We start from the raw sequence: 11,059 nt of genomic DNA on the forward strand, positions 1-11,059 counted from the left end.
TGAATGAGATGGTCCTCACTGCAGCACACAAGAAAACTTAAGCTAAGAAAACAAATACAGCACAGAAGTAAGACACTGCACCAGCAATATAGTCATGTTAATCGTGTTCTAAAGAAAAGTTCTCTGAGTCTGAGGGCCATTTTCACTACAGTCGTTAATTGAGGCACACGATAGCACCAGCTGCATTTGTACCAACAGACAAATCACGTAGCTACTTTCTCACTAAAAAACAGTAGGCATATGGGATGCTTACTGGATGAAGTGGATATTTTCAACCCAATCCTTGAAACAAAACAATTTGAAAAATCAGCTTGTGAACGATTCTGAACGTCAGGTAAAAACAATTTAAGTCAGTTTTTTTAAACAGTTTTTTTTAACGTGACATATCAAAGTATGCCCCAATGCTGAAAGAAATGCTAGAAATGGCCCTGGAACCATTCCCACTGAAAAGCTGTCCAGATAAAATAGCTCAAACCCCTTGACCAAGCCAGGAGACCAGAAACCAACTCTTTTTCCTCAACAAAGGCGGTCTGTGGTGAGGGAAGTCAGCCTTTAAACCTCCTTTCCGCTGAGTCCAGCTGTTTTCAAACGCTAAAAGAAAGCGTGCTCCTCTGGGTGTATGAAGTTGAACGGCCCAAAGAATTACAGGATTAGGACCACGTCTGTCCTAGAAGGAGGAGTGGGTGAAGGCGTAAATGCAGAATTTTTTCACTGTCAAACTTTACAACTGCAAAGGAGCTCAAGGCAAAAAAGTCCGAAAATGTCCGGCGTGGCATCCACACTCGCCAAGAAGAGAGCCGTGGCGGCTGGCTTCGGGACGAACGCCAATGCGGTCAAGTACCTGAACCAGAACTTTGAGAGTCTGAGAAGTGAGTGTCTGAGCCGTGGCCAGCTGTTCTGCGACCCAATGTTCCCAGCCGCTCCCGAGTCTCTGGGCTTCAACGAACTCGGTCCACGGTCGCCAAAAACCAGAGGTGTTGTGTGGAAAAGACCCGGGGTGAGTTCCTTTCCTTTCAAAGCATCATAAACGTAGTTTAAGTTATGCGTCATGTAGGTAAAATTCTAAAATTAAAATTCATTCTATCTATCTATATATCTATCTTTATCATAGTGTGGCATGAAGCATTCAGCTCTTTTGATTTTCATAAAGAGCTAAATATGCCATTGTCAACACATGACTCATCCCATGAGAATTTAAATGGAAAACTGGCAACATAGAACAACTTTTCAATGTTTTATTTTATCATTTCTGCAGGAGCTGATCTCCAAACCTGATTTTATTGTTGGAGGGGCTACAAGAACTGATATTTGCCAAGGAGGTTTAGGTAAGCAAATGCCCTGCTAGGTGCAGATCTAACATATTATAAGTCCACAAGGTGTTTGTGTTTGTTTGAGATTGACCAAAATGTCTTGCATTTTATGAAGCTCTGTTGGAGCTGTTATTCATTTGAACTTTATTGGGTAATCCCATCTAAACATGTGGAAACATTTTTAAAATGCACACCCAATGTCTTTGAGTATTCTGTTCCCCTTTAAACTTTTGCATGACCTTATAATGAATTAATATTGCACTGCTGTTGTCGGATTCTGACAATCAGATGAGATCCTGTAGTTACTCACACATGAGAGAAGTCTTTTTGCACTTTTTGGGAAAAACACTGTAGCCGCTGCTGTTTTCTGCCCTCGTATTTGTTTTACTTGCAATGAATCTGTTTAGCTGGGTGGAGAAATCCTCATGAAGTGGGCTGTGATTTGCACCGTTGCATAACACAGAGGGCGAGTTCTGTACAGTTGACTCTGTGTTAATGTGCTAGATATTTTGTAGACATTTTTTGCAGATTTTACTTAATTACTTATTTCTGTGTATTTGCCTAAATATTATTTTCTTTACAAAAAAAATATTATCTTCGTATTTATTAAGTTTGATTTTATTATTTTTTTAATAATTTTTTAGTCAGTCAGTTTGAGATCACATCATATCCATAGGCTTGATTAAAGGCTCATGCAATAAGTGTAGCCTTGCTAAACACTCCAGAGAGGCAAAAATTATTATTAAATGAAATGGTTTCTCAGTCTTACTTCATTGTTTTATAGTGTGAAATAGAGCTAGAATTGTTATGACACTGGTTGAGAAAACCAAATAAAGCCTGCCAGTTTCAATGTTAGTATAGTAACACTTTTAGTGTTGTTGCACATCATATCATTAGGAACATATTGTCATAGCTGTATGAAAGATGAAAGCTGAGTCATTCAACTAAAAAGGAAACCATTTCTTTGCCTCAGTGAGTTGTTGGCATACTCATTTCAAAGACTAGTCAGCTGACATGTGGAAGAATCTGAAAGGTGGTTTATGTAGAGGCATTCAGCTAAACTGAGTCGTCTTTGTGAAGATTATGGAATGCACAGGATTTTGGAGCAGGACAAACAATGTAGGCCTACTAACAAACCGCTGGAGGATTGAATCTCAGCATTTGCAATTGAGCATGTGGGAAAATATTGCCACAGACATTAAAATTCTGTCATTATTTACTCCCCTTCATGTCATTCCAAACCCTTTTGTTTTCTTTCTTCTGTGGAACATACAAGAACAAAAATTACATAGTTGATTGCTCTTTTCCATTTCATTTACAAATCAAGGGGACTGAAGCCTTCAAGTTTAAACTCTTAATATTTTTAAACTGCTCATTTGCATTCTTCATTTCTGTGCTTTGATAAAAAGTGTTCCTTGTTAACACTGATTATACCTTTGTATACGTAAATCTTACAACCACAAGAGTTTCCTTTCTGCAGGTGATTGCTGGCTCTTAGCGGCCATTGCTTCCCTAACCCTCAATGAAGACGTTTTTGCTCGTGTCGTACCATCCAACCAGGGCTTTGGGCAAGACTATGCTGGAATTTTCCACTTTCAGGTAAACAAAGTAGATATGAAAGTTACATTGCACTTGGACATCTTTTGAATAAAAATATGTTAAATAATTGGGATGTTTGCAGAGAGATGAAGTTTTAAGGAATGTAGCCTTGATAGGAGGTTAATAAAGCATTTTGGGTTAGAGGTTGCGAAGTACTTGCTATTTTGTTCTGGGAGGTTGCTTGAGTGTTGCCAGACTTATTCTAGCTGGTTTCTATAGGCAGTTATTAGACAGATAGATGTCAAATAAATGTTATCCCTTTTTAACACAGACTCACATTGATTCTGTTACATGAATGGAATGTTTTTTATCAGGACAGGAAGTCAAACTGACTCCAATTTGTTCTAAGAGGAAGTGCATGCTCAGTTCCTCTTTGTGCTCAGCCTTAATGTATTTTTAAATTCCACTTTTTGTTGTCCCACTGAGTTTAATTATATTTAAGCATTTAAGTAATTTCCTGATCGTAACTGTAAGTGACGCCAGAGATTATTCACAGGCCTTTCAGATGTAGCAGGCATATCAGTCTGTGCTTTAGCTCTTGATGCTAAACATTTGTGCGTTATGAGGTTGTGTCTTAAATCTAATCTGCTGTGATTCCTCCCTAATTTAAGTACATTTGTTTTGATGGTTGTAGTTGTGGCAATTTGGAGAATGGGTGGATGTGGTGGTGGACGATCGATTGCCAACTCGAGATGGAGAACTGCTGTTTGTTCATTCCGCCACAGGCTCTGAGTTCTGGAGCGCCCTGCTGGAGAAGGCCTATGCTAAGTGAGTCATGTTGATTTTTTTTATTTTATATTTTTATATATTTTATAAACATATTTATTCCTGTGATGGCAAAGCTGAATTTTCAGCATCATTCACTCCAGTCTTCAGTGTCACATGATCCTTCAGAAATCATTCTAATATGTTGATTATTATTATCAATGTTTAAAACAGTTTTGCCACTCAATATTTTTGTGGACACCAAGATACTTTTTTTCGAGACTTTTACATCAATTTAAGGCATCTTTACTGCATTATTTATTTAGTTATTGAGAATTCTTTTACCTTAACTTATAAATATGTGTTTACCGCTTTGCAGAGTGATCAGTAGTCATACACATGCTTTTACACCAGGGATAGGCAACTTCGGTCCTGGAGGGCCACTGTCCTGCAGAGTTTAGCTCCAACCCTAATTAAACACACCTGAACAAGGTTATCAGTGTTTTCGGGATTACTAGATAGATACAGGCAGGTGAGTTCTTATGAGGGCTGAAGCTAAACTCTGCAGGATAGTGGCCCTCCAGGACCTGTTTCATACACTATGTTTGTAGTTTTTTTTTTGCACACACATTGTGTTCTCTTATTCAGGGTGAATGGATGTTATGAAGCTCTGTCTGGAGGTTCCACCACAGAAGGTTTTGAGGATTTCACTGGTGGGATTGCAGAAATATATGAGTTGAAACATGCCCCGTCCAACATGTTCCAAATCATCAGGAAGGCCCTGGAAGCTGGAGCTCTGTTGGGATGCTCCATAGATGTATGAGCTCTTTAGCACACAAACTGGAGGATTAGTTCAACCAAAAATTAAAATCCAGTCAGCAAAATAATGCTTATTTCACATAGATCACCAGTGCAGCAGACTCTGAGGCCATCACATATCAGAAGCTTGTGAAAGGACATGCCTACTCTCTTACTGGAGCAATCGAGGTTAGTCATCGGAGTGTTCTTTCATTTTGTAGGCTCCCTTTGCATTACTGTTCAATTAATGCCTTGGATTTGCTTTAGACATACACTAAAAGAAACATTATACTTGTTGACATTTACTGTATATCTATAATCTTGTCAGGTTAATTACCGAGGCCGAAAGGAGAAGCTGGTCAGAGTTCGTAATCCTTGGGGTCAGGTGGAATGGACAGGGGCCTGGAGTGACAAGTAAGACCCAAAAATTAAAAACAATATTAATTTATCAAGATGTATATTTACTGTATCATCCAGTTGCATAAGTTTGAAATGAAGCTGTTGTAGTGTTATACAGTAGTTTATTCACAATATAGCTTATTGTGTAATTATGTCTGCGTATTTTAGCTCTTCTGAGTGGAATGCTGTCGATCTGTCTGAACGTGAGAATGTGAAAGCAGAAGATGGAGAGTTCTGGTAAAATTCAGTTAATTCAATCATACCACCATATCATAGTCATAGTTACATCAACCACAACAGTGAAGCTCTTTTTGACACAATTATTTACTACCTGTTTGCACTTGTGTAGGATGTCATTCTCAGATTTTATAAGGCAATATTCCCGCATAGAGATCTGCACTCTGACCCCAGATACACTGACATCTGACTCTGTCAAACACTGGAGTGCATGTAAATTTGATGGCACCTGGAGAAGAGGCTCTACGGCTGGTGGCTGCAGGAACCATCCATGTAAGCATGTTTATATTTCTGTAACCGACCAAAAGGTTTAAGTGGGCATGACATAAACGCATCGACTCAAATTTGTCTATCAGTGGCAGAGTCGACTTTTTGTTCACTGTACAAAATGTTAAAAAAAATTCAAATATAAAATGTATCATCTTTAATGGTCATCTTAATTATTTGTCTTCTACAGACACCTTCTGGATGAATCCTCAGTTTAAGATCAAACTGGAGGAGGAAGATGATGATCCTGATGATGATGAAGTTGGCTGCAGTGTGGTGATTGGCTTGATCCAAAAGAACCAGCGTAAGCTGAGGAAGTCTGGAGAGGACATGCACACCATTGGCTATGCCATCTATGAGGTGGGGTTGCTAAGATACAAATGTTTGTCTCTTTTGTTGTAAATTTAATGACATTACCTGTGAAGGGCGCTGTTTATACAACTATTCCTTTTCTTTATTTCTAGGTGCCTCCTCAGGTGAGCGCAATGGAATAACTTTAAAAGGGATTCTGAAAATTTAGAGAATAAACATAAATAGTAACAATGAAGCATTAGAAATATATTCTGCTAAAAATACTGGTCAATAATATCCACAGGAAAAAATATTCAAAAGCACCTAGTAATGCCCTAGAAAACCCCCAAACCACCCCACCAACTGCTGGGTAACCACCCATAACACCCTAGTCATGTTGACACCACTCACATTTTCTTCAGAAAATGTATGAATCTGTTTTTTTGTGCCTCTGGTTTTTGATCACCTCATTGCAGTTCCACGGGCAAAAGGACATTCATCTGGATAAGAACTATTTCCTGACCCATGCTCAGAAAGCTCGATCAGAGACATTTATCAACCTTAGAGAAGTCAGCACCCGCTTCAAACTTCCTCCTGGAGAATATCTCATTGTCCCATCCACATTCGAACCGCACAAGAATGGAGACTTCTGTGTGCGTGTGTTCTCTGAGAAACAGTCTGAGATGCAGTAAGGATTGTCTCTTTTTTATTACTGTATTTTTCGGACTATAAGTCGCACCTGAGTATAAGTCGCATCAGTCCAAAAATAGGTCATGATGAGGAAAAAAACATATATAAGTCGCACTGGACTATGGCTACGTTCACACTGCAGGCTGAAACGACCCAATTCCGATTTTTTTTGCCCCTATGCCACCTGTATCTGATCTGTTCATGACAGTCTGAATGACAGATCCGATCTTTTCAAATGCGACCCAGGCCACTTGGGTATGTGGTCCTAAATCCGATACGTATCCGATCTTTTGAAATGCGACCTCCGTCTGAACGGCCAGGTCACATGTATCCGACCCGTACGTCATTGATACGCTACAAACGTCATAATTCTGCGTTGAAGTAGGCGGGAATGAGAAGATAAACAACAACCATGGTGAACGATGCTGCTTAAATAACTTTAATATTGCTAAACGAGCTCTGCTGTTGACTACACTGTTGTTATGACATCCATGTTTAGCTACTTCCGCAAACAACGAGTGACGTCGTTGGCCATTGAGTACTCTTCTGCGCATGCGGATCACTTCTGGGTCATTTCACGTTCACACAGGAGATCACAAAAGGTCGCATTTAATTGGAAATGTGAACGGCCTTGCAAAATTTTTAAAAAAAAATAGGAATTGAGCATTAAGCCCTGCAGTGTGAACGTAGCCTATAAGTTGCATTTATTTAGAACCAAGAACCAAGAGAAAACATTACCGTCTCCAGCCGCGAGAGGGCGCTCTATGCTGTTCAGTGTATACTACAGGAGCACTGAGCAGCATAGAGCGCCCTCTCGCGGCTGTAGATGGTAATGTTTTCTATTTATTCATTTCTCTTGGTTCATGTCAAATTAATTTTGATAAATAAGTCGCACCTGACTATAAGTCGCAGGACCAGCCAAACTATGAAAAAAAGTGTGACTTATAGTCCGGAAAATACGGTACCTTTATTTAACAAGGAAAAAGATGCACTGAGATTCAAATCTCTTTTAAAGGAGTGTCCTGGATAAGATAGGCAGCCAAGTTTGCATATACAAATAAACAACACAGTTAGAACATACAGTACTAATACCCACATACAAACATATAACCAATTAAAAACAATTGCACACCTATAACTCACTCTCTAGATTAAGTAGTCAAAATGTAAAATAATTAAGTCACCAAGTTTTGTAACTTCATCTCCTTTTGGAGAAGATTCCAATCTGAAGTGGCAGCATTTTTAAGAGAAGTTTTACTAAATTAAAAAAGATTATAATTTGATTGAGAACATAATGAGTAATTGCCAGACAAAATCCTTTGATTAAAACAACAGAGATAAAATGGTAAATAACCCAATATGACTTAATATATCAATAGATACCAATGCATTTTTTTTCTGAATAATCGAAGGCCATACAACTCTTATGTATTGTTCACAATGATGTGTTGAAAATTTACAAATGGTTATAAATCTCAGAGAATCTTGGTACAATGCATCCAAGGAGGCAAGAATAAGAGGGAGCATGCTGGTCCCCATAATCAAGAACCAGTAGAAAAGTAGCTGATACTTACTTCTTCCTCAAATTGAATGAAAAGCATGACTTATTTCTAAAATAAAACCCTAAGTTTTTCATAAATTTTTGCCTCAAATACGTAATGTGTGTACCAAAATGTAATGTGTTATCAATAATAATACCCATTACCCAGGTTTTTATATTCTGAGACTGAAGTAATTTGACTGCTCTGAGAAGTCTAAAGAACAATTTGTTTACTGGAGAAGTTTTAGAATTTGAAAATAACATGCATTTTATTTTTTCAACATTTAAAACCAGAACAGAACCTATAATGGATAATGTCAAAAAAAGACTGTAAAAAAGCCACAGATTGATACAATACAATAAACGATAGTACCATATGCATAAAAATGGAACCTTTCATTATCATTATATTTATTTATTATTTATTTATTTATTTATGACCCTAAAATCTTATTCTTCCTAGAGTAGTGACAAAAATAGTTGTAGGCAAGGTAAAAAAAAAAAAAAAAAATTAGATAAATGTGGTCAGTGTGTGTGTGTATATTTGTTTCATTATGCATATATTATATATATCATATATAATATGCATATATTATTGTCATTATAAATTTTTTTAAGGAGGGGTGCTTTATGACCTGTGAGATTCTCATTTCTATGTGATACACCAGTAGGTTTATCTACTGTCTCTGTCTCTCATATTTCTTCCAGGCAATGTGATGACGCTGTAGAGGCAAACATAGAAGATGTAAGTTCAATTTTCCTGTGTTCACTTCCCTCTTACCTTGCGCTTGATAGCACAATGCTCTATCAATTGAGCTACAGGAACACTTATACTGCTACCACTGACTTTATTAATGTGAACATCATCAATAAACCTCTTTCTGACTCCCCAGGAGACAGTGTCTGAAGATGAGGTTGATGCTGGCTTTAGGGGACTGTTTACTAAACTAGCAGGAGATGTGAGTTATTTTAGACCCTGCATAATGTTCATGAATTGCCTTGATAAACATGACCTTTTTGACCAACTTTTTGACCAAATAAATATAAAAATAATGTTTGCTTTTTCCTAAGGACATGGAGATCTCTGCCACTGAGCTGCGAACAATTTTCAACAAAATAGTTGCAAAAAGTTAGTCTTTTCTTTATATATATATATATATATATATATATATATATATATATATATATATATATACACACACACACATTGTATTCATAAACACATTAACTAAACAATTTGTCTTCTGCTTACAGGAACAGATATTAAGACAGATGGTTTCAGTTTGGAAACATGTAGGGTCATGGTGAACCTCATGGATGTATCCTTTACAAATATTTCTGTGTAAGATACGTTTCTGTTTAACTTCTCAGTATTTCTGAGAGCTGTTTGACTTAACTCTAGTGCAGGAAAGTGGCAATGGTAAACTAGGGTTAGTGGAGTTTGCCACTCTTTGGAAGAAAATTCAAAAGTATCTGGTAAGTTTGTATTAGGTGTGGCATAGAAATTCAAAAATTCTACTTGCGAACCTCATGTTTGTTGTCTTGGGCTAAAATCCTTGTCTTTTAAGGTCATTTATAAGAAGAATGACATGGATGGGTCTGGCTGTATGAGTACACCAGAGATGCGAATGGCTTTTAAGGAAGCAGGTACCTTTGACCTTCTTTTAAATTTTTAGTTTTAAAAAGAGTTTTTAATGAAGGAGCAGCAAGTGAAACTTCAAAGTAACCTCAGAGTAACTTGATTTACTGGTAATCATTGCACAGGGTTCTCTCTGAATGACTGCATTCATCAGAATCTGGCTGCACGCTATGGAGACGCAGACATGAAGATCGACTTTGATAACTTCGTGTCCTGTGTAATGCGCCTGGAAATGATGTTCAGTAAGAACCGCACATTTTTTTCCTGATTGGTTGAAATATGTTTTAATTTTATGTTTCAATGTAGTTAATTTTTTTTATTGTCATTGTATGGCTATGAAGTACTTGAGGTTTGTTGACCGCATTGTTGTTCACTACATTACATAGTGTGGACGCTAATGTAGTTATCTTTATAGTTAACGTTCTTGTTGTGAACAGGCCTTTAGACTTTTTTTTTTACCTATAATTAATAATGTAAGTAGAATTAGAACATTTCATTCAGTGTGTTATTATTTTCATTTCCACCTTGTGTGTGCAGCATGTTTTCAATAAGTCATTGTTCCAGAGGCATTACATTGTATTTAATGTGATTTTGTTTATTTTTGATGTATGTATTATTTATATTTTTATATCAATTAAAAGCAAGTTCTTCTTTTTTAACTTCTTTTTTTTTTTGTAGAAGTGTTCAAAAGGATTGACGTGGACAGCAGTGGGTTCATTGAGTTGGACTTCTTCCAGGTACTGAATGTCTTGTAAACTAGTAGCACTCTATGTCTTAATGTTTATTTATTTTTGTGTTAGAGCTTTTAAAATTGTACTTTTTCTTTCTTTCAGTGGCTGACGTTTGCTATGATTTAAAGGCACAGAGGAATATTATAAATAGTTTTTTTTATTGTGCTAGTATAACAGAATATCGGTAAAATGCTTAATTAGTATATTGGACCACCTGGAATTTGTAAATGTGTCCATTGTACTTTGCTACAGAAATAAGCATAGTTGCCTGTTGTTTTATTTGTAATGCACTTTCCTCTTACTGCGGTGCTTGCAAGGCATCACTGTTTTGCTTTTTTTTTCTACTCCAAATTGTGTTACTTATTGAGAATTGTGCAATTACTTCAAATGATATTTAAATAATACTTCAAATTAATTTATTTTCACCTGATCATATAGACCATTCGACAAATGACGACAACAATGCTCTGGCAATGAATCAGGCATCTTGATTGTGTAAGCAAGCGCAATAAAATGTAAAACCAACAGTAAAAATACAGACCTAATGAAATCACTTTACAAACTCAGGATTTTTTACTAGTATAAAATTGAAATTAAATGTCATATATGATGGGGGGGGGGGGTGGCAGCCACATAATAACAGGAAAGGACCTCAATTTGTTATTGATAATCTTTGCATGTGGTTTTAAAAAGCACAAAACTGCTATTTTGATTCAATGCACAGGAATCATCAGTCTATTTGTTGTTGTTGTTGTTGTTTTTGGTGAACTTTATTTTTTTTTCAGATGTAATATTCAAGCCTGAAACCAAGTTTTATTTTCTTTGCTGCCTTGCAAGCACTGGTATTTCCTTG

At 36.8% G+C, this 11,059-nt stretch overlaps 1 protein-coding gene across 1 annotated transcript; it reads left to right on the forward strand.

Annotated features, from left to right (window-relative positions):
* The first annotated feature begins 575 nt into the window (after positions 1–575).
* On the forward strand, positions 576–10,796 carry LOC132110450 (calpain-2 catalytic subunit-like). The gene is made up of 21 exons (XM_059517065.1): positions 576–997; positions 1,256–1,325; positions 2,791–2,909; positions 3,544–3,677; positions 4,263–4,431; positions 4,518–4,601; positions 4,741–4,826; positions 4,980–5,048; positions 5,161–5,321; positions 5,506–5,675; positions 5,780–5,791; positions 6,083–6,294; positions 8,545–8,581; positions 8,730–8,795; positions 8,908–8,965; positions 9,091–9,155; positions 9,244–9,312; positions 9,405–9,483; positions 9,601–9,717; positions 10,154–10,212; positions 10,309–10,796. The coding sequence occupies exons 1-21, from the start codon at positions 620–622 to the stop codon at positions 10,330–10,332; spliced, it is 2,238 nt and encodes a 745-aa protein (XP_059373048.1). The 5' UTR covers positions 576–619; the 3' UTR covers positions 10,333–10,796.
* The last annotated feature ends 263 nt before the right edge of the window (positions 10,797–11,059 follow it).

Source organism: Carassius carassius, chromosome 30 (assembly GCF_963082965.1).
Source record: "Carassius carassius chromosome 30, fCarCar2.1, whole genome shotgun sequence".
In the NCBI taxonomy this organism is placed as follows: Eukaryota; Metazoa; Chordata; class Actinopteri; order Cypriniformes; family Cyprinidae; genus Carassius; species Carassius carassius.

Excerpts from the sequence above, each read along its gene's own strand:
- LOC132110450 (XM_059517065.1), top strand. The coding sequence starts at position 620 with ATGAAGTTGAACGGCCCAAAGAATTACAGGATTAGGACCACGTCTGTC. Across the intron at positions 8,796-8,907 it reads TTACTAAACTAGCAGGAGAT|GACATGGAGATCTCTGCCAC; the intron begins GTGAGTTATTTT and ends CTTTTTCCTAAG. Across the intron at positions 9,156-9,243 it reads TCATGGTGAACCTCATGGAT|GAAAGTGGCAATGGTAAACT; the intron begins GTATCCTTTACA and ends ACTCTAGTGCAG.